This window comes from Ciconia boyciana, chromosome 16, assembly GCF_034638445.1.
Source record: "Ciconia boyciana chromosome 16, ASM3463844v1, whole genome shotgun sequence".
In the NCBI taxonomy this organism is placed as follows: domain Eukaryota; kingdom Metazoa; phylum Chordata; class Aves; order Ciconiiformes; family Ciconiidae; genus Ciconia; species Ciconia boyciana.
The window spans coordinates 8,174,856-8,198,418 of record NC_132949.1 but is presented as its reverse complement, the minus strand read 5'-3'; the positions used below and the strand labels follow the sequence as shown (position 1 = coordinate 8,198,418).

Below are 23,563 nucleotides of genomic sequence, written 5' to 3'. Positions count from 1 at the left end.
CTCCGGCAGCTTTCATCAGCCAATCCTTTCACCTGCTCAGCAGGTAAACCCAGCAAGGGGGAGCAAGGGGGGCAGAAGGCAGGAGAGGTTACAATGGAGCCTTTCAGCAGAGCTGAAACAAGAAACTGCAGTGCCCACAATGTGCCCTCCTTCTCAAAAGGGCCTTTGTTTCTTTGAGGAAAGGTAGGAGCTTTCATTTTCATTTTCCTCAGACCACAGATTTGTCAGACTCAGTAAAAGTAAGCCTGATGTCAGCAGCATTAACTAACAGAAATGCTTCATGTCAGTCATATTTACTGCAGGAAAAACACGGCCAAACTTAACAGTTGTTCCCAGCCCACACTAAAGCTGTGCAGATGAAATTCAGTGCTGTCTTCCTTCTTTCATTTCTCTCCGCTTGTCCTCTGAGATTGTTTTATGACAAAGCAGAGACAAACCCAACCACAGGCAATACAAACCCTGTAAGTTTGTTAATATGTCTTTTGAAGAAACAATGAAGCCTGTATGTGTTAAATCTACTTTGCATAGACACTAATTCAGATTTAAGGTAAAGGTTAGGAAGGGTTAGCAAAGGGTTAGGAAGACTGAAAAAGAGGGGAAAAAACACAAAGCCATAAATTAAATGCAATGCTCCCAGTTTGGTAACATTCAGCTGTAAGACAGGCTGGTTCACCTGTGTGTTACCCATCATCTAGTCTGACAATGCCAGCCTGAACACGTTTGTTCTGCAGGGCTTGGACTGAGCCAAAGGCATCCAAATACTACTTCCAAAAGCAGGATAAACTTAAAGAAGTAGACTGCCAAATTCACATACCTTATCCTTCATTCTATCCACTGAGCTAAAAACAGATTCTTGCAACAGGTACACACAAGTATGGGAAGTTCTTACTCATACAGAGAAACAGATACGCAAAGCTAAGTGACTAGCAGAATTTAGGAAGGTGTTTTTTGAAACAAACACAAGTTTGAGCACAGTTTGAAGAGCTAGCTCAGTGGTCAATCAGTCCTCTAAAACCATCTGGACCACCTCTTATCTGGAACAGAAATGCAAGAGGGAAACAGTAAAAAGATTGCAACCTATTTATACTTGAGGGAGTAAACAAACAAAAAAAATCCACCACCAATTAAAAAGACTTTTTTAATTTAAGTCCATTACTAGGTCAGCATGGCCAAATACATTCCACTGTATTAACACTAAACTTGTGTGGCATCATGCATTCATATTCAACTTCAGTGTAAACAATAAAATGAGGGCAGGAATCCCCAGCACTTTTAAGGTGCAGACCTTCCATTTAGTTGCTACCAGCATCACACAATGAAGAGGTGCGAATACACCATGCAGTTTCTCTGATCAGCAACTTTATAGTCCCATGAAATATTTCCCAAGCAGGTTCTCAGCCATAAGTGTTTCAAAGACCTCAAATAACAAGTGTTTAAAAACTTGCTTACCAGCACTAATGTGCTTGCTTTACTAGCACATTAGACAAGGACAGTCTTGGCACAGAAAGTACTATGTTTCTTGGCTCCTTGAAGCCACAACTTTCAACAGGACAGAATTAAGGTCTGACTTTCCCAGATCTTCTCAGTCTACCTAGGTGTGAGTAGATGTTTATTGTACCAAAGGGTAGAGGCTTTCAAATGATCCATTATCTCTGGAAATACTGGAATGGGACACACAAGACTTGGAAAAAGAAAACTATGCAAGAAAAAAGTATAGCGTAAAAGATGCTGGTATAATGTAATGGTATAATGTTCATTCCCTTTCCGATTCTTGTTAGAAAACACCAAGTTACTGTGGCTTACAAGTGCAAATGCATTTTGCAAGGCCTTTAATTACCAAGTTGTTAATGAGAGTAAACCATTAGGAAGTGTCCAAAGTAGTCACCTCCCTAGAAACAAGATGCAATATTTACCTTCAGGACTGAATCAAATGGAGTCACAAATCCTGATGCCAACTTCTAATATATTTGGAAGTTTCCCTCTGCTGCAAAAGCTAGTTCTTTCAACCCTGTTTCGCATCATCCAAATTAGCCTGTCTCTGGCCAAACATTCTCATAAGAGAGTTTGACCAAACCTTTTCCTAAGAGAAAGGCACATTCAAGGAAGAAACATCCCTGCAAAGGTTTTTCCAAGGCGTATACAATTTTATATGCTTATAAGCAATTCTGACCCATCCCTGGGATGTCTTCTGAAGCTGACATTGCATTCAGCTAAGTGCAAGCAACTCAATCCTGGTCTTCATTTACTGAAATTTTTACTGCATCTGCACTAACATTTCCTCATGATAGCAAGCAGAAAATAGCCCTGAAGCACTCGAGTTCCTTTTGTCTCCCCAATGGCAGGGAGGTATGCATGGAAATGGTGCGGGTTAGTACCAAATTACATTACATCATTCATCTCAAATATCCAAAGTTCCACTTTAAGTATATATCTACACTAGGATTTTAATGAATCAAGGAGCTTATTTCCTAGGCTGACTTCATTTATCCATTATACTCTTCAGCAAAATTCCATTTAAACCTTGGACATATAAAACCTACCAATATATTTCTGATACCCAATGAAGGTGTTTGTAAGCAGCCATTAGCCTAGCAATGAATTAATACTAGGCATTTACAAAGATGAAAGCCCCGTGTTCCTGGCCAGGGCTCAAAAGAAAATGCCCAGAGCACTGGATAGATAGCACAGCCATTGCCGTTTCCTCTTCACAGAGGGAAGGAAAAAAACTAGATTCAGACTAAGATAATAGCAAGTTCATTATTAATGACCACTGTGCTCCCTAGGTGCTACCCCATTTCTACCACAGACTTTGAAATTCACATTTAAAAAAAACAGAGCTATACTTATAAACCCAAAGTATAATCACGGACAAAGTACTCTGGCTTCAGTGGCATCATAAGCTGTGTCTTACTGTGTATCTTTAGAAAAATGTTTACTTTCACAGTGGTACTGCAAAGATTACCTATAACATAAGTAGTCACAGCACATAGCAGGACAAACTATAGAACACTCAGAGTATATAAAAGCTGCTGCGAAGATCTCTTCTTTCAGCAAGTGCCACTCAACAGTGTGACAATATCCTTTTTCTTGAAAACGAAAGCCAGAATTGAGAACATGCTCGTGAGCTTAAAGAAAACTAGTCAGGCACACTGGGGAAAGAAGGGCAGAATTGAAAAAGAGAACAAGCCACCTCTCCTAAATTTAACTTTTCCACCCACACTCAAGTAGTTTTTCCTTCCCTTTACACTGTGCAGTGGCTCAGGATAGATTTGCCTCGCACACATATGCCTTGAAGCTTGAGGAAAGCACTGTACCTTGTTAAACTGGAAAAGGTCGCGTTTAAGCCTCTCTCTCACAGGATCATGTCCGGGTCTTAAGAACCTTCTCATTTTCCTCGCTGTAGTACCTTGGCATCAAAAAACCTAACAGAAAAAAAAAAGCAAAGCCATATAAACAAAAGCAGCCCAAGAAGAGAAGCAAGCAGAAGTAGGTTATTTATTTTGGTTTAGCAAGTAATGCAAATCAGCCAGAGCAGAATGAAACAACATCATTATTGAGTAACTAAAACCTGATACCACCACAGAGTGGCATCTCTGGTGCAGGACTTACACAATACCATTTTCACACTGCTAGAGCAAACCAGTACAGATAAGCTAAGAGGATTTTAGAAAAGTTTTTTACACTGGCCTTTTTGCGATCACTTCAGTTGACCTTATCCAAAGAGGCAAGCAAAACTGCAGCATTTGCATAAACATTTAGAGAAACCCAATCTAAAGGCTAACTCCCAGGCTCAGAGGCATTATTGACTAGTATCAGTTTTCACCCCAGGTAACCCTCCAGCTATTGAGCTAAAAAGAGAGAGAATCACATTTTCAGCTAGCTCCATGGGTACAGCAGAAAGGACGCTGTGCTGCCTGCAGGGTAACGCATTAATTATTAACTTGCTTTTGTAAAATATCAAGCCTAACTCCCTGCTCAAGGTGGGGGTAGGGGAAGGAAATCTTGCACCTGCAGTTCAATGTGCAGCTAGAAGCACAAGCCTTTCAGTTTATCTTACTGCCTTGTGTGTCTCACAGTACCAAGAGGATCCAAGCAGCACAAATTAGACCTGACTTGCAACCTAGCAATCACACTGCAGATACCAGGCTACAGCCTCATATTCTGTACAGCTCAAGAGATTCTTTGTCACATCTCCCCTCTGCAGAGGTGCTAAGTGGCAAGTAAAACTCTGCCAACTCAAGAGCAAAGTTGAATTGCATCCTGAGAACCTACCTTGGCATAAGTCCTCCTGCCTGCCCTGGCCATCTTTCACAAGCTCCAGTTTCCAGCGTACAGACAGCTCAGCTGTTCATAGCAGCTACTGGATGCTCCAGTCAGTATTTTATTTTAATTTGTTGGACAGGAAATTATAGCAATTTACCAGCTACTCTGTACACAACACACACGCACAGTGGGGGCCAGAAATTCTGAGGTGCAATGAAGAATCAGCATAGAAATTCTATAGTACCCATCATCAGAAGAGGTACATACACATGTACAGCAAGGTGGGGAGCAGGGGGGAGAAGGCTAGTGTCACAAGTGGAAGAGAGGGACCAGGAGCACTAAAGGGACTGTCAAGTGAACAGAGGGCCTTGGGCCCTTGTTCAGACTGCGGGGCTGGATGGTGACTACGGGAATAGAGCTTTCTTAGTCTATCTGGACAGATGGGAGTAGCAGAGCTGGCAAACAAAGTGGCTATCTGTGCACTCCTGCCAATAACGATGGCCTTTGGTTAATGACTTAAATCAGAGAGCCATTCCTGAGGAGCTTGAGTTGTTTTTCAAATGGTTTCTAGCAAGGCCTCACCAGCTGTGAAGGACCAGGAAAAGAAAATGGTATTATAAATAGGATACTCCATACCCATATTTTGACAAGTCCCTTTAGAAAATCCCTAAGCTAGAACTTGTATCCCTTTGATGCATTACTCCCTTTTACCTTTCCTGCTCACACTCCAAAATCTCCGGCCACCTACACAGTACTGTCAGAGCTCACTAAGAGGACTGCAATGCAGTCCTGGTTCAGAGGACCAGAAGATCACATCAGCACCCAGAGCCTGAGTCAGTTAGTCCCCACCTAGAATCACTAGCATCTCCACTCACCATGGAGAAAAGTGGCTCTGAGCAGGCAGCTACAGGCATCTGTGTTTGTGAACCATGCCATCAGCACGTGCAGGGGTGAAGAATATGCACAGAAACACATATAGCAGGGGACCCCAAAAAAGAGAGGAAGAATAAAAGTGTAGTTTACTTGGAAAGTATATTCTTCTACCATGATTTAGGTACCTCAACTAAAATTTCAAAAACTGTATCAGATCATAAGTCTTCTTTTACCAGACATTCCTGAAAGATGGACATATTTACACAAGGCTATATTTACTCTAAGTTAGCAAAAGCTACGGAGCAGTGACAAGCTGCTGTGCTATGCAAGGAGAGCATATCACACCCATGTATAACACACAGTTTGCCCTTAGCCAGACAAGGAAAGGAAAGTGCCAAAAAGACGCACCCTTTCCCACTGTCAGTCAATATCCTGGACCTGTTAAACTAGGCAAACCCACAGAGAAACTCTACTAATTATCCTCCCCACTTTAGAAAAGAGACGTCCTCAGCTGTGACAGCAGAGACAAACTCACTGTTACGAGCAAAGAAAAAAGAAGAGTGGGCTTGATTTGAGAGACACAACTTTATATTTAACACCTGCTAAAATGTTTTGTCCTGAAATATTAATTGCATCTAGAAGCATGTTGTTTTAACCTGCTTATGCAAGAGATCTAGCATTCACACTCCAGCCCACAACAACTTGCTCAACTGGCTAAGGAGCACAGTAGTTCAGAATCAAGCAGTAACTCACTTGAAGAAACATCATCCTGGCAAGCTGATGTGCCCATTACGATCAGAGAAGGCATGCTACAAAAGTCATCTCTCATTGACTTGTATCAGGGTTTCATGCCTGACCAAAGAATTTCTGAGCGTCACAGTATGGGAGGACATGAGAGGAAAAGCAGTTTTGAGCAGAGGCAAAGAAGGAACAGCAAAGAGAATGGCATCCACTGTAGCACAGGTTGTCCAAACAGAATTATTATTACAAGTTTACATGGCTCTCATCAACAAGAACAACCTTCTTTTTAGTACAATAAGCAAGTGCCTTTTCCAATTCTAGAAAAAAAGATTCCACAATCTGTATAATCTTATCTTCCAGATGCACATTTACATATTAGCAGACCAGTTTCTCTCCCACACACCTTCAGTATCTTACATAAAACTCCAATCCCATGTGCTCTGCAGTTATCTGCCAGTCAGCATTTACAACCATATGGTAACAGTTGTGGCTACCAGTAGCCAGAGAGGAATTCTCCAGTAGCCTCTGAAGCCATGCCAGGTCTGCATGTATCTAATGTTCTTATTTCCAGGGGGACAATTCTTCAGGCTTTCAAAGACGGGACTTTTACCAGAAACTATGTGCAACATTCTCTTCTTCTAAGATGCATTGAGGTCAGCTGTTTATAGGCTGAGTCAATCCCAATTTTGCTCATATTCTGTACATGGACACCTGACAGCAAAGCTCACAGTGCCCTGAACATCAACCTCCTGCCACTTCGTTAGCTGAATGCTTAGCTAAATATGATGAGGCACCCTTTTTCACCTCATTTGATTGGATCCAGCCACAAAACAAAAGCTCTTCACTATTCATATAGAAAGGCAATGAAAGTATGAGTTGCAAGATGATCCTGTTTCCAATCACAGACTAAAGAGCAGTTAACATTGAAACCAGATTTCATTCTGGCTTCCTTGCTCAGCTCCATTCATTTTAGATGTTGAGATTTATGGCAAGTACACATGCCACGTCTCACGACAGACCCATATTCAATAGAAGGCCAAATACTTCTTCCTAGGAGAAGCATTAATTGTACCTCACTGCTGTCTGTTAGCAATCCCATCAGAGCTCTGCATTCTGCTTTGTCTTCATTGCTTTTGCATGCAGCAATGCTTCTTGATGCCTGTGCACAGCTTGCCGAGACATTCTGGATTTTCTCCATTAACTAGGCATGGGCTGGGGGGGAATTACCCTTTGTAGAAATTCTTTGCAATTTTTGCTTATGTCCTCCCATGATACTGGAATTTCCAGCCAAAAGTATAAAAGAAGCAATGTTGTAAGTCCCAATCACACAAGTTAATCCAGTCTTACAAGATGAGGAAGCCCAGGTCAGAAGTTTTTACTACATAGACAGTATTAAGTGTGGATATGGTCCCAAGTTAACCCCACAACAAAAACATACCCATAATGAGTTTATTTTGCTCACATAGGAGAGTTGCAAGGTACCATCTGTGTGCTTCCTAGGGAACCTTTACTCAACTTGAACAGGTTTTCAACGGGATAAGATCCAACAGCCTTCTTTTCAAAATGCCATCAAGTATCTCAAGAACTCTTAAATCCTGCCTTGCTTTAGGTCTCCTTTTCATTCCTTCCTCATCACCCCTTCCTGCTTACAGGTCCTTAAAGGGAGAACTTCTACCTATGCATCTGATAATAGTTTATCAACCCTGCTAAAATAAAAGAGGCCTTATCAACAAGCTTTGTTTGAACTACAAGCAGTTAGTGCTCCTATAACAAACAGTCACCACCATGGCCTTGTCTGAACTAGGTTTCCTCCCGCACCCAGAAGTTTGCCTTGTTCCTGTTACCAACACAGTCAGCAGCAACAGAACAGAAGCCACATCAATTGCACAGGAAAAAGCTATTCCTTAGCACCAATGATCTCACAACAACAAAAATTATCAAAGCATCATTTAAATACTAGTCTTAATCAAGCTTATCGATTACAGGAGCCATCAGACTCACTGTGAAATTACAGACATGACTCACTGTGAAATGACAAGTTTACGAACGCTTATAGCTTGAAATCGATGAAACAACCCCTAGCTATTCTTTAACTGGACTGTCACTGTAAAGTTCATCTCTTACAATCATACTCGGCTGTAACACACTGTTGAGACAGATACTCAAGAAGAAAGCACAAGCCAAGGAGAACAGCTAGAGCAAGGGAAGGAACAGTTGCAGTACGCAGAAAGCTTGGAAGTGTAAGATACCACCCCCTTTTCCCAGGATAAGGCTTCACCGGGAAGATGCTCTAACAACATTAATCTCATAGTTTAATGAGACCATGCAGAGATCTCCCTTACACAACACAACTGCTGATCAACTGCTAGCCCCCCAGCACTCGCAGTTTTATAAACAGGAGAGCATTCAGATGTACCTTGCATACAGTAGTGAGGCACTAGCAGAGAGGTAAGCCAAAAGATCCTCCTGTAAAAAGGATTTATTTTTGTGAACCTGGAGACACAGACAGTTAAATGAACAACTGAACAGACTGTGTCAACACTATGGGCAGGTGGCTGCCCTCCCAAAACACAGAAAATATTAACTAAAAGATCAGAGATAGATTCCCCAAGAACTCTTGGAAAATAATTGAGAACCAATCATACAAATCAGCCAAGTTCAGGTACTTTCACAGCTTCGTGCTTGGAGTTACCAGGGACTGCCCACTCACAATGAATTTACTAATTGTGCAAACCTTGTGTGTCATTATGACTCCTATTGTGTTCTCCTTGTCATGGGAGCATGACAACATGAAGTTTCAAAACGCTACAGCAGAACAAAGTCTTTGCACTGAACATCATTGCACATGATGCAAAACTCTTTGTACATTTCTACTAAGAAGCATGATTAAAATGGAAGAATAGCTTGTAACTTTGGAACAACATTTTACACCAAACATAGTGGGTCAATGGAGTAAACCACGAAAGCATTTGCTTCTTAAAGCAACACAAAGAGATCCAGCTAGAAGAAACTTTTAGATGAGAATTGGAGTTTCTATAGAATTTCTGCACAGAAATCAAACTTTTAGTTTGTCAAAGGATGGACTCGTGGTAGCTATTTTAAAGAAAGATCAGGCTACTAGCAGTATCACATACTTTTATTGCCATGTACTAACTGCATTACATTATATATGTTTAAAACCTCTTACTCTTCAACATCTCTCAAGCTTTTACGTCAGCCAAGAAAAAAACACACCTCTTCCATAAGCAATTCCCAGTAATAATCATATTACTGTACCAAAAAGCCACTAGAAGATATAAGACTCTCAACTAGTTTAACTCCTCCAATAATTTTCTTTAGTCAGTAGTTACAGCAGATGCAATTTGTTCAAAACCAAATAAAAGACTTTCCTCAAAGATGTTTGAGAACTCTTCTTCCTTTTCAATACTGTAAACTAAATGGAGCTCCTCAAGTGGCTACAAGCAGCACTGAGCAGGATTTGGGACTGCTCATTGCTTGCACAGATCATCCTTGTCCCCTCCATGGGCCAGGTTATCTTTACAAAGAACGTGCCAGGATGCACGGAGAAGCCTTGGGACGTACCATCGCTTTGCATTCCGCTTGCCAGAAGCACCAGCTTCCCGAATCAAAGCTAAAGTCACCAGGCAGCCGCTTTGGGCATACAGCTTCACCTGGGACATGGTAAAGCAAGATATTCCAGTTGACTGAAGTGCTCTCAGATGACTACAAAGAGCAGCATTCCCCATCGAGTAACACATTACAACGGGCAACTTTTATTTTTATCTCCTCAGTGAAGCTGTCTTCCTGTCTTATCACTATCCTCACACGAGTGTAAAGCTTTGTGCCCCTACACTGCAGAAACACAGACCCAGAAGTCTACTTCAACTGCTCTACACCATTAGCGACGCTAAATATAAACACACAAAACTTTCTCCAAAGCCAAGGTTTAGCCTCACCTCCAGCAGATGAGATGTCAGTAACCACCTTGTTCCCATGCCACAACTGCAGGGCAACCTGAGACAAAGGCTAAACAACTTGTTTCACCTTCCTGTTTCACCTGCTCCCTGTCTGTTAGAAGTAACATGCTCCCTCACCCATCAAGGTCTTACAACTTTGGGGAGGAAAAAAAACCAAAAAACGTAATACGATATATTTAATATGGGCAAGGATTTGTAGGGGAAAAAAAAAACACAAACAAAAAAAAAAGAAAATGCTAACAGAGAGTCCCAAAGGAAATACTGCAATTCTTATTAATCACATCTGCTTCGAGCCAGTCATAGCAGATCGAGACCTACAAGGCCAGGTTGCAGGCAGGGACATCTCCCATTGCAGGACGAGGGGCCACTCCGGGCCGGCTCCCAAGCGGCCGCGGCTCTTGGAGTTTCCCTCACGGGGCCGTTCCCAGCAGCCCCCCAAGGCGGCTCAGCGCCCCGGGAGGGCCCCGGCCCGGACCCACTCGCGCCGAGGGCTAAACCAGGAAGTTATGGAGCCAGCGGCCACAGCCGCGACCTCCGCGAGAAAATCCCAGGATGTAAAGCTCCCGTGCGGGTCCCCTCAGCTACACGCTCCGGCCAGAACGAACACAGTACATCAAACTTGTAAGGGAGGGGGAAAAAAAAAGGCAAACAAAACCCCCGAACAAAGCCAACCCCTCAGCGCCAGTGCTTGAAGTTTTATGGGCGAGCCAAGGCCGGTGTCCCGGGGTGCGCTTGGGCACGGGGGCTTCAGGTGTGGACAGCCCCAATACGTCCGGGCCGGCGCCGGCAGCCGGGCTCGCCGGAGCGGGGCAGCGCGGAGGGCCCGGGCACCCGGCGAAGTGGACCCCCCGGGGACGGAGGGACCGGTGAAGCACCTGCCAGCCCCACCAGAGGGATTCCGGGAGCAAGCCCACGGGGCGCTGCGAAGCCCAGGAGGAACGGGCAGGGTCGAGTGCCGTCCCGGCCCGCCGCAGCAAGCCCTGCCGGGGCCGCGCTGGCCGGACCCCCCATGAGGACGCCCTCCCCGGAGCCTGTCCCGCCAGGCCGACCCTGGTCCCGCACCCCCCCCGCGGAGCCCCAGCGAGCCGCGCTCACCTGCGGGGCCTGGAGCCGGGCAGCCCCGACCTCGCTCCGCTCCCCCCTCGCCTGCGCGGCGGCGGCGGCGGCGGCCTCCCCAGACACCTCCGGGAGGGGTGCGGCAGGGCGGGGCCTAGAAGCAAACCGCCCCCACGGCCCGGGGCCCCACTTATGCAAACCGCCCTCCTGGGGCGTGGCTCCGCATGCAAATTAAGTCGAGCCGCGGCCTCTCCTCCCTTTCCTCCGGCTCGGTCATGAATAATTCAGCACCCCGCTCGCTCGGAGCCAATCAGAAAGCGGCCACTGCCACATGGGCGGCCGCGCTGCCCGGCTCGAGGAGAGCGCGTCGGGGCGCCCCCCCGCCCCCCCCAGCCTCGCCCGCCCTGGCCCCGGGGAGACCCGGATACCGGGCACCGGCCGAGGCCGGGATAGCGGGCCGGGAAAGCCTGCTCCCATGCCGTGTCAGGCCCCCTCCTCCCGGCTCTATTCGTCCGCCAGCCCCGCGAGGAGCAGGGACTTAGCGCGAAGCCGAGGGAAGGTGCCAGCCTTCCCGCAAAAAAGAAAGAGATGGAGAGGCTTCACAGAAAGTTGAAGCCTTAGTTGGAAAGAGCCACACAACTGCCACTATCTTGCTACACAGCTCGGCTGCAGACAGCCCGTGTCCTACTGCAGGAAACAACAACAGCTGGGCGAGGAATCAGTAGTTATGTGGAGTGCAACTGCAGGCCAAGGTCTGCCAACCTCTCTGCATCCATACAAAAGTTTGAAATTACCTCTGACAAGGGGCCAGTAACGGTCAACGTTTCAGCCAAGCTTCCAAAAGTGATGTTTTTCAAATAAAATACTCATTTCTGTCATCTTCTTGCAACATCCAGCCAATCCACACGGCGGGCCAAAATGAAGCAGTGGTATCAGTCTGCATCATAATCCCATCCTGGTAAAGGCACCGTCAGATGTTGTGGTGCTGAGCAAGGCAGCCACAGTTTCTCAATACTCCCTGCAGTGGTTATTAAACTGTAATTGTTTTGTGCTGAATCAGGGAGTCTCTGCCCCAGCGAAACTCACTGGGTGGCTCTTGTAGAGTTCATCGATACAATTCCACCTTGGCATAAGCAGATGAGACTGATCGAAATCAACAGCAGTGAGTTTGACCTAATTCCAGGACAAAAGTGAGCCTTGTGGGTCAGACTGGAGCTCTTCAGGCTGCGCCTGTTCTTAGAAACTCTCTTCCCACTGCCTTTAATCTGCAAAACAGTCTGGGAGAATGCTGATGGCACAGACTGGAGCTGCAGACAAACCCGGCATTTAAAGAGGACTCTCAGAGCAAAAGCACTGCTTCAAGGAGGGAGGAAGAGGAAGGGGAGGGCATGTGGAAAGAGCTGTCAGACCCTCACCTCAGCACAGCCCTGCTGACTTCCAGCATCTGATAACAGGGGTGCGTGCATGAAACAGGACCAGGCGCAGTGCTTGCAGCAGATCCCTGCCACCTTGGGCTACCATACCTCTGACCACACAGGAGGAAGATGGCAAGGTGTCGTGTGCCAACAGGAATTGCACGTGGATGTACAGACTCCTCCAGGCTCAAGAGTCACGCTGCCCTCCCAGGGAATGGGGCAGCGGCTGGATGCAAACACAGATGGTTGTAGAAGCAGGGTTACGCAGCTGCAGGGTTGTGTGACCATGAGCAGGCATTCACCAGCTGGTGCTAGTGGAGTCCCAGTAGCCTCCCCATGAGTGTCTCCCTCTGCATAACTGATTAACATTTCTGCAGGAAATAAGAACCACACTGAGGAGCTCACACTGTTGGAAAAGGCTTTTTTATTGCTTAGCCTTCTCCCCATCTCCAAAAGGAACTCAAAAATTATCAAATAAAATGCTTCTAAACCAGTTGCTATTACAGTTCTCAAGAACCTCGATACCAAGCACAGCCATGCTCAGCGCACTTCTATCCATTGGGCAGGCTTTCTGGCACCTGTCACTGGCACTTTTGCATAGAGGCAAAAGCAAATTTGGTACCTGGATATCCTGGTGGAAAGCTCCCACAGTAGAGCCTGGAAAGCAATGATGTCCTCAGTTTGGAGCGCAACAGCCATAGGACTGGAAGGCTCATGAGGAATTTGTAGCTTCTTTCTTTACTCAGGGATTTCTCACTTGCAAAAGAAAAGGCAAGGATCCACAGCCAGGAAAGAGGATGTCATGCTGAAACCGAGGGGGTTGCAGTACAGCCCTGGTGAGACTATCAGATACAGTGTGGTGATATCAGTGGCCAAACTTGAACATGACATAATGCTGTGTGGCCAAAACACATCTCAGCACAGCTGCTACAGCATGAGGCTGGGGTGCCATCTGCAATGCTCTGGGGCTTTCTGTGACCTCTGGCTAATAAAATAGTGTTCAAGGCACAGTTTCCTGCTCTCAAGTGCCTAGAAACTTTACTCTGTGAGTTTTATGGTTTTATGGCTGAGTTTTATGGCTGTGCCTTTTTCAGATCAGAATCTGATCTGACGGTTGTTGGCGTAGCTGAATGACAGATGCTCAGGACACCACCACTGATCTGATCAGCTTATTCTGTCCCTGACTGACCTCAACGGCTCTCCAACCATTTGACTGGTGTAGCACAGTGGTTCTTAACATGTGACAAGAGGATCACCAGCAAAGTGTTTTCTAATGGTCCACAGGTCAGCCAAAAAGGACATGGAAACTAGTAGTCCACAAGATGAGAAAGCTGGAGAACCAGTGGCTTCAAGAACAAAGCAGTGTGTATTCCAGTCCAGAAATGCCCAGCTAAGCCATACACACTTGTTTGCTGTACATTTTGCTATTATGCCTGAGCCATCTGGTTGGGCGAAGTCTGTAACAGTGAATAAAGTGGTCAACTACCCAAGGTTCCAGTTATCACAGGCTCTATTTTCTGTAATATTTCATTAATGAAGAAAGCAAATCCTGAGTAAAGCTCTTCCCTTCATCCCATACCATTTCTGCAAGTGACAGCAACTTCAGTGATTAACATCAACTGGCAGCTTGAATTCCTTTAGTGAATAAAAGGCAATTTCTCCATGATCGACCAGCGCAAAGACCACTGGGACGTCCCCACTCTGATATGTAACCTGCTTCAAAGCCCGAAGGGATGGAATCTGCTCGTCAAAGCTGCAGAGAGAAAAATATCCCGTTGTTCTCAAAGCAAGAAGAATACAGAGACAAAACTGTCCTGGCTAACGATCACAACAGCTCACTTTGGTCTTAGGAGTTGGTAGTGAACCTCCCCACCTCTTTCAGTCAAAGCAGGAGGCTGCCAGCCCGGAGAGAGTACACTGCATGCTGGGAACTGGGAGCTGTCAAATCCTTTGCCAAAACAAGGGCAACTGCATACTACTCCACACTGTGCCTATTACATGCAGCTCACAGGGCTATTGGCGAATTGCCAATCCAGTGCAATCTTAATACCTTTGTGCTAGGAAGATCTTTAGGTTGCTGGGATCAACATCTGACCTGCTTTTCCCTCCTTTTAATTCTGCAAAGTCTGTTTGCTCATAAATGAAAATATTTATAAAGCAAGGATCATCCTACTTGCTCACAACAGACCTGTAAAACTGCATTACCAGCTTCCTTGCTCTGGCTACTACAGCTGTAGAGAGTGGAGGAGGGACAGTTTTAGTATATATCAAAATTAGAAAAAGCAGAGACTGAACTTTGTACCTGCCTATGGAGTTTAAGTATCAGATTCTGGATCCAGCAAGAAAGGGGACACCTATCCTCTGTTCGTACTGACCTTAAAGTTACATTTGACAAAGATCAAAATACTAAACCCATGGCCCTGAGCCTATAGCAAGCTCTGGGGAGGTACATCTCTGCAGAAATCCATGGGGATCTTGCACTGGCTGAGGACTGAGGTACCATACGGCTCCCTGCAAAACTGAGCTCTACATGAGTTTCACAAACATTGCATAAATACAGTCATGGCTTCTTATTCCTGACTCCAGTAATACTCAGACATGAGCAGCAACCAGATGACCAAATAGTGTGGGCTGAGTGCAAGGGCTGGGGGAATTGTCATCCACAGCCTCCAACAAAGAAGGAACTGAAAGAAAAAAAAACAACTCTGGCCAGGACCACCCTCAAGGGAGGCACTCTGATGATCTGTAAAGCTCACAAGATGCTGGGTCATTTACAGATCATTAGGACTTCATTTCTGCAACAGCAGCTCCTATGTTTCAGAACACAGCATAAAACCCATGGATACCTCCGAACACACATCCTGACATATGGCTTCCCAGGGTTTGTCTTCTTAAACTTGGCCACAGCATCTGCTTGATACACATTGAAGTCTATCTTCATGCCCTCTGGGTCCTCCTGCAGCCTAGAGAAGACAGAACACATCCACATACATATGGGAATGAAACATTGGTAGGGTATAGATACGGCAGAGGAAAGAGGGAGCAAAAGGTCTTGAAGCCTGGCCAGTTTGAGCCCTTCGAAAGGCTTCACTCCTCAAAGGACTGACCCTGCAACTGTTCTAATTACTTTCCAGATCTTTCCTGTAGTCGGACCAGAGCAAGCTCCTGCCGCACTCCCTTCTCTGCAGACCCCCTTGCAAGAAGCACCACTAACAGACACAAAAGCAATGCACTGCTCTGCCCTACAGGGACTGCACACAAACACCACACAGACTCTCTGAGGCAAGAGCAGAACCAAAAGTCCCAAAGCCAAGGTTTTATAATCACGGCAGCAGAGATGGCAGTCCATTCCAGGGATGAGGCACAGGTGAGACCCAACCAAACCTTTGGGGGAGATTACCTGGCCGGGGGCGGAGAGGGAACACCAGGAAAAGAGAGTAACTGATGTTTTAATTGGCCTGGAATACCCTAGCTCTGTTGCTGCAGGACCTGGTACTCACTACAGATGCAACAGGGTCACAGAGCAGAGCACAGGATTCTCTTGGCATTCTGGATGCCAGGCAGCTCTCAAGCTGCTGCTGGAAGCATCTCACAGACCTCACAAGCAGGGACAGTCACAAGACATCCCCACTCCCTAACAGCTACAAGCTGGCTGGCTGGATACTAACCGGGAGGCTCCATCCAGGATGTGGGAGGGCTGCAGCACGCTGATCTGCTGGAGGAGCGCAGCTAGAGGGAGAAGGAATAGGAAAGGATCAGACCAGCTATTTCTCTCTCAGGGCACTCCAAACACTCCACCACCACCCACAAGCCTTCCTCCTCCAACAATGGCTGGCAGCACCACAGTCACCCCTGGCTACTTCAAAGACCTCAACTTCCTCATCTCCTCCCAGCACACAGCCCAGAACACCCTGCAATTGCTTTGCATCTTGCTAGCCCCGATTTCACATGCCTAACAGCCTAGCAGGAAGGACTGCAATACAGTAGGACATGGGGAATGGATTAGAAGACCTCCCAAGGTCCTGTTTATCCTGGCACTTCAGTGGGCTATAGAAAGAGATGGAAAGGCAGAGGACAAGCTTTCTTCTTTCTCCCCATGACCATGGCTGGGCTCCTCTGTGCCTGCTCTGCCTAGGCCTTCTAATGAGATCCTCCTTCTCAAGGTACTGTCCCCTAAACTGATATTCAGCTTCTCCATGTCATCCCTTTTGCTGTTTCATACCAGGCAATGTTTCACAGAGTTGGGGGGTAGAAGGGGGTCCCTGTCAAGTTCCCAGAGCCACTACCTGATGAGGTAGCTTCATCTGGCCACAAAAGCGGTGTGACAGCTTGGTCCCAAAGATGCGGTGGTCGTCTCCAAACCCTCTGCTGGTTCCTCTGCTCCACAAGGGCTTTGTACTCCTGCCAGTTGGAGCAGCGCCTCACCTCCCGGTCAGCATTGATGCTGCTCTTGTACCTGCTCTCCCTCTCTCGCTGCTCCCTTTCCTTCCGTGACAGCTTCTCCTGTTTCTGATTGATGCGTGTGCACCAGCAAGCTGCATCAACCTCCCTCCCCAGCACGTTCTCTGGCAGGAGCCCGTTGTCAGGTGAGGGTAGATGTGTGCACGGCTGGTCTGGGGCCATGTTTGGCAAGATGATAGTGGTAAAATCCCAGCGGGGTGCATGGATGCCAGTGCTGCTCTCCTTGTGGTCTCCAGCCCAGCTCCTGGAGAGGCTCAGGGAGTCCTTTTGTCCTGTATCAAGAGGAACTGGGTTTGACTCCCTCTCTCCACTGCTAGCATCTGATTCCTTTGGCTGCTCTGACAAGGGCTTTTCATCCATGGGAAGGCAGCTGGAGTCTCCACAGTCATCTCCAGCTTTTTCAGAGGTCCCTTCAGCTTCTGGAAGGTCCTTGGATACCTTGTGTTTCTTCTCATGCGACCTAAAGACAGAAGCAGCAACATAAAAGACAGGGAGAGTGTGTGGTGGAACTTTATCCCCTTTGAATCCTGCCTCCACCCTGCTGACAGGAAGAATGCAGTCTGCCAAGCCTGAAGGAAGGACGGCAAAGGTGGCAGGAACCCCCAGACAGGTCTGAAAACCCTTGACAACAACCTCTTGCCTGGAAGGAGGGCGTTTACTTGTGTGACAAAATGAGAAGGGAAAAAAGCAGGCCAAAACCAAGCAGTGAATGCCAAAGGCAGAACAAACTTCTCAGCAGTCCTGCATGAGGTTTGACTTCAATGCCTGGGAGAATCCCAGCCTTTATTTGTATAGACACACATTCCCAACTTGCCATGCAGCCTCCACACACCCCATACATATACTGACCCAAACACCTCCACGCAAACATGATGAACTTTAGCCAAACGAGCACAGGCCAGGCAGAAATCTTCCTGCCAGCACCTCTTACTGGTATGAGACTCAGTCCCTGGCTCCCAGAGAAGACGGCGCAGTTTTTAAACCAGCAGTTTTATCTCCCAGTTCCTAAAATTTCATAACTCCTCAGGCACCGAGTTACTTGTCAACAGGAGAGGACTTGCAGACCAGTCTCATCCTCCTTGTTTCTTAAAGGATGACGCCACCTACTGGAAGCTATCATAATTATTAGCAAAATTAATAATTACATCAGTTTCTGTTTGCATTTTGGCAACTTTTAGAGGCCGTGTGCAAGGACCAGGACACAACTATGCTCTCTGTTGTACAGTCCTAGCATGTAAGCTGCATTGAGGGGGTGGATAAGTGCAAGATGGGCACTGCAGTGTCCCTCTAACAAAGAGCAAAAGGAGACAACTGCCACATGTTTCTTCTGCACTTCTCTTCTCTACCCTTCTATTTTGGCATCTCACCACTGCAGCTGGGAAGCTCAGGAGCACTTTGCCCCTATTAGCCCTGCATGAAGTACAGACGTGACAAAATGGCACACTGCAAAGAGTTCAGGAAAAGCACTGCACTGCTAGGGGACAGCCAAGAGCAGCTGTGCCAGACAAGTCACCCACAGCACAAAGGGCTGAGGATGCTGTTCCCAAGCTGCAGAGCCTAGGAGAAGATGGAAGGCGGCTTTGGGCCACATCCTTACCGGGGGCTGGAACTCCTCCTCCTTTTGCGATGGTGTTTCCCAGAGCTCTTGCAGTGACTTTCCAGGTTCAGTTGCCTCTCGTAGGGAGAGAGGACAGTGCTGCAAGGAGACACCAACACAGAGGCTGAGAGCAGGGTGAGGTAGTGAAACTACCCTTCTGCTCAGCCCCCAGAATACAGCAACAAAAACCTTTTCTTCCAGGCACAGAAAATCCACAAGCAGGACCAGAATGGTCCTCAGTTCATGCCCCATTTCATGTTCCCAATCACCTCCTCAAGAGGGAGGAACAAGGAAGGGTATAGTGCCACTTTCAGCCTTTAATCCTCCCAAGAGACGGAATGCAGGGTCAAAGTCCTCTTCTCTGCCGTTCCACTGGGGCCATACAGTGGGCACAGAGCTGCTCAAGGTCTTCAGAAAGGAGAAAGCAGCGTGGAAAGGAAAAGCTGGTTACCTGGGGTCGAATCTCAGTACAACATAACCCAGTTGCTTCAAGTGGCTGAACACCTTAGAGCAAAGGAAAGCAAGAGGGTTAAATGACTACCCTAAAACCAAACAATTTACTTCAGTTCCACTACAACTGAGTGAACACAGTGTGGCACTGGCAGAGGAGAAAATGACAGGGTTCAGACCCAAAGTAAAGGTGGGGAAACAGGAACTGATCATCTGGAAGAAGGTGAGTGGGAAAAACTGAGAATGACTCCCCTTCCCTCCCTAACTGTCCTACTCTGCTCTCAGCCATTAGAAGAGGTTGCGTGGCAGAGGCTGGGCTCTCTGCCTTCATCCTCCCTGCAATAGCTGGAGGTCCCAACACACCTGGTAATGTGGCAGGCTCATTGCCTCCTGGGACAGCAGGATCTCGTAGGCCTCCTGGATTGACAAGGGCAAATCCCTGTAAAAGAGCTGAACAGAGCCCTGCAGGGCAAAAGCTTGGTGTTGAGAGAATCACAAGGAACAAATCTATGCAAGCTCACACCAGTCTCTTCCCACTGGTCTCAGAACCCTCCTTCACATGATATCCACGTATCTCCATGTGCCACCTAGATTCCTTACAGTCCCTCTCCCATGCACAGTTCCCCAATGCCCTGGTTTTAGCAGCCAGGTAAGAAGTTCCCACCCACAGCTGTCAGCTCCTGTTCCAGCGCTGCATCTGTTTGGAGGATGCAGCTGGGAGTACAATGCTCAACTGTTAAAATAATCACTACTTTGGGAGACAATTTTCTTTAACTTTGATGATCTCAGTGATTCAGGACACAGCACAACTGAGAGAGCTGGAGCAGAGGAACTGATGGCATCCTCAGATGCACTTACTGCAGCCCCAGTGATCCCATAGGTAGATTCCCCAGGCAATAGCAACTAACATCCAGGAGGCAGTTTTAGGCTACGCCTCTTTTTCCTCCATTATTTTTTTTTAAATGTGTTTACTCATAAACAAAGAAAACAAAACACTAGGAACCACACCTCTCCCATGGGATGGGCTGAAGGCACCTAACAGGTCTTTTCTGCTTCTGGGGAGAGATTTTGTACTCAGCAACTGGCTAGATTTTATTTTCATCAATTTGTTTACGATCTATTGTTTGTCAAATTGCCAGAGGTAAAAAAGCCCTACCTTTGCAGTTAGGATCTAAGGGATGGCATCAGATGCCCATAATCTGATTAAGTTTTGCTAAGGGAAAAAGGCTCCCCTTTACATTGGTGCACCTATTCTACTGGTAACAGGCTTCAGTGGAGAGACAAAAAACCCCCTCTCTACAGCAAAGAAATCCAACTGAGCCCTAACCAGCATTTCTGCAAGCAGACGAGCACTGAAAGCAACCTGGTCTCACTCCCCCATCTGCCACATTTTAAATTTATTTCTGCCATATATACTAGGAAGAGATGCCAAGTAGCAACCCCAAAGATCTCTGCTTAAGTGTAAAGCATGTACAGCGCTGGCTGCTAATGTGGCTCTACCAAGCTGGACAGAGTTTCACTAATTCCCATCAGCTTCTTAGGGAAGCACAGAAAAACCGTGCTAACGAACTTACAAACCCTGTCACTGCAAAATATGTAAGACACACTGGATAAGGGAGGAAGTCAACTTATGACAGAAAAGGCACTGACCAGTCTCAGATGTCCTAATTAACTGTATACCAGTTCTGAGGAAAAGGATTTCTCAGTGTCAAACCTTTTATTCCAATTAACTCCTACAAGGAACAGAAGATAATGGTTTGATCCCATTTCCAGAAATTCTCAGAACAGTGAGTTTTCCTGGACTGTGGACATTCAAGTCCCCATACACAGGTTTTGGTAAAGAAGTAACTGATATATAAATGTGTGCTTTATTGTTCCCAGAGCAAGAAAGTAGAGATCCCAGTAGAAAACTTCGTAACTTTGTAAGAAAACTTAGAAACATGCTCCTCATGCTTCTTTCACACTGGTAAGAGAGCTGACTTATTACTGCTGTACTTACAGAAATTCAGATCAGCTAAAACTCTCCTAGTCTCTATTGTCATATTTGACATAGAAGTGGGTTAAACACCATACCAGCTGAATAAACTGGCCACTGATCCAACCAACATGCACTGTCAATGATACAGAGGCTGCTTTAGAGTACAACATATGAACCCATGGCCTGGAGACAAACAGCTCCATCAGCAACACGCTAAAAGAGACAATTCCTCGAGAACCAGGTGTTTATCAGCTGCTCAAACAGCAGCAGTGACCAACACAAGTCAAGTGATTTCAGACTTCAGTCTAAAGCTGCTACAGCTCCCCCAATCATTCAGGAAGGACCCAATGCCCCATCCAAGCAATGTATCCTACTTACACACTCCAGCAGGTACAGAGCTTCCTCAGGCAGCAGGCACTGTTTGCCATGCTCTGTGAACCCCATGGTGTGCCAGAACTTCCCCTGGAACAGAAGTACAAACCAGTGATGGGCTCTGGCTGTTCCCTGCTGACAAACAGGCTCTCTCCCATTTCAAGCAGCAAATTAAGGAATCTGTGATGGCCAGCAGGAGATGATGGCACTGAGTACACTCTGCAGCAGACTCACCGCAGGGGACTGCAGCTCTACGATGCTCTGTCGTGGCTTCCACTCAGCTTTCACCAGATTCCCCCTGAGAAGGTTAAAGATGAGTTTGTTATTACTAGCATGTCCTACAATCAACTGCTATTGTAGCAACATAACAAGCTCAGGAAGGTATCAAAGGGCAGCAAACTTCCAGGTGGCATTTCTGCAGGGTAAGGCCTTAGAAGGACGTCATCCTCTGGATCTAGCAGTACCAGCTGAAGATTTTATCACCAACAACTAGTTAAGAGTGTCTTCAGCCAGCACCGCAGACATCTGTCCATAGGCTACAGCAGCCTGCTGGAGATGCGGGGACATGATATATCATACGATTGTTCGGATGCTGCCAAGTGTCTCAAATCACTGTATCACACCCACATGGTCTCATAGGAAAAAATTAATAGCTGAGAAAAAGTGGAGGGCGACTTTGCAAGAATGCAAACATGCATTTTTAGCAGCTGGCTCAAGGAAACAGAACGTAAGACCTGTAGGGTCCACCATGGACTTGCTCTACATCTTTAGTCAGTACCGCAGTTTCCCCATCTGAAAGCAAACCTAAACCTACCCAGTCGCCCTCCCATCCTGAGAGTCTTCACTGCTGCCCCAGACGCGCATTTACAGATGTACTTGAAACAAACCTGACTGTGACAACAGTGGAAGATAATGGTCCACCCTGTCTGACCTGCCTGTCTGCTGGAGGTCGCCATTCTCTCTCTAGTCCCCAGAGGTGTGGTTTTACATGAACAGTTTCTGCTGCTACTGATCGGGCAGACAGAGAAACTGTTACCAGAAAACAACAGGCCAAACAGGGAAAGTGTGTGCTGACAGGCAGCGTGTGAAAATCTCCCAAGAAATGATAAGCTCCAGAGACTGGTAGCGCTGTTGAAACCACCAAAACTGATAAACCAGGGACATTGAGAGTCAGCCAAATCTGCACAAGGCCACACGAGCATCAACAAGGGGCTGTGTAACTCAGACCATGCCCAAGAAGACACTGGCTGCTATTTGCAAAGGCTACAGGATTATGCACACACCTGAGAAAACTAAAGACCTTTTGAGGAACTTTCTGAACACCCACATTGAAGCCACTGGTGTGCCAGTATGACCTTCTGCTCCTGAGGGAACAGCCGGGGTGAGCTGCGCTGCTGTTGCTCCAGCCAGGGAGCTGTGAGCAGGTGAACCGAGGGGACGGGCACGGGAACTTACTGTGCTAACACCTACCTGCTATTAACAGCTCGATTCTATTCATAATAACACCTGAATGGACAGCAGCTGTGCTCTGATCACCACCCGCCCCCCCCCCGATATGATCCCTCCCAGGGAAAAAAGGAATTTACAACCCCATGCTCGGTGGCTTAGCACAGCCCTGCGACCCCCGGCCGCTCCAGCGACGCAGCCGGGCCGCCCCCAGCCCCGGGGACTTACAGCCGCTCCACGCGCTCCTCGGAGAGGAGCTGCCACTGCTCCTCCCGGCACCGGCGCAGCTTCTCCGCCTGCTCGGCCGAGCCGTCGGGCATGAAGTCCTTCTGGCCGTGGGGGCGCTGAGGGGCCTTGCGGCCACGGGCCGCCAGCAGCTCCGCCGCGCTGCGGGGCGAGAGGGGAGGCGCGGTGAGGGGAGAGCGCCCCGACACCCACCCTGCGGCCGCAGCCGCCCAGCCCGGGCACAACCCCGGGGCCGCGGCGCCGGCGCTGCCCCCTCCGAGGCCTCCCCGCCGGGCGGGCCCTACCTGAGGCGGCGCGAGCCGCCGGGCTCCATGGGCGCGTCGCGGGAAGCCCCTTCCTTCCGCCGCCGGGCCCTAGCGCCGGCAGAGCGAGTCGGGCGCTAGCGCGCCCCCTGGGGGCTCGGAGGGCTGCGAGCGGCGGGGAGCGGGGCCGGGAGCGGCTCGGGGCTGGCACTGGAGTGTGCTCCGGGGCTGGGGACCGGGACACCCATCAGGCGTGCGCCGGGCCGTGCGCTGAGCTGTGCGCGGAACTGCACATTGGGCTGCGTGCTGCACCATGCACAGAACCTGGGCGCTGATGCCGCGCGTTGAGCTGTGCACCAGGGCCTTGCAGTACAGTATGTGCCAGGGCTGCTCACCGAGCTTTGCCCCGAGGCTGTGTCCCAGGGCCGTTGGGGTGAGCTGACCTT

At 47.7% G+C, this 23,563-nt stretch overlaps 2 protein-coding genes across 11 annotated transcripts in view; both read right to left on the bottom strand.

The window, feature by feature from the left end:
* Positions 1–12,134, bottom strand: part of LLGL2 (LLGL scribble cell polarity complex component 2) — a 35,295-nt gene extending 23,161 nt beyond the window's left edge. For 9 of the 10 annotated variants that reach the window (XM_072880883.1, XM_072880885.1, XM_072880886.1 and 6 more), the window contains exons 1-2: positions 10,950–11,084; positions 3,315–3,422 (exon numbers count right to left, since the gene is read on the bottom strand). In XM_072880883.1, the coding sequence (XP_072736984.1) occupies positions 3,315–3,389 (75 nt within the window). In that variant the 5' untranslated portion in view covers positions 3,390–3,422; positions 10,950–11,084. Of the gene's footprint in view, positions 1–3,314; positions 3,423–10,949; positions 11,085–11,704 lie in introns of those variants that run through there. The other variant, XM_072880884.1, reaches the window with a different exon arrangement.
* An 814-nt stretch (positions 12,135–12,948) lies between these two features.
* TSEN54 (tRNA splicing endonuclease subunit 54) lies at positions 12,949–23,232 on the bottom strand. The gene is made up of 11 exons (XM_072880894.1): positions 23,160–23,232; positions 22,858–23,016; positions 21,418–21,481; positions 21,190–21,273; positions 19,197–19,295; positions 18,835–18,887; positions 18,384–18,482; positions 16,612–17,246; positions 15,994–16,054; positions 15,172–15,288; positions 12,949–14,078 (listed from the first exon to the last, which is right to left on the bottom strand). Exons 1-11 carry the CDS (start codon positions 23,186–23,188, stop codon positions 13,928–13,930), a joined length of 1,551 nt encoding a protein of 516 aa, XP_072736995.1. The 5' UTR covers positions 23,189–23,232; the 3' UTR covers positions 12,949–13,927.
* Between the last annotated feature and the right edge of the window lie 331 nt (positions 23,233–23,563).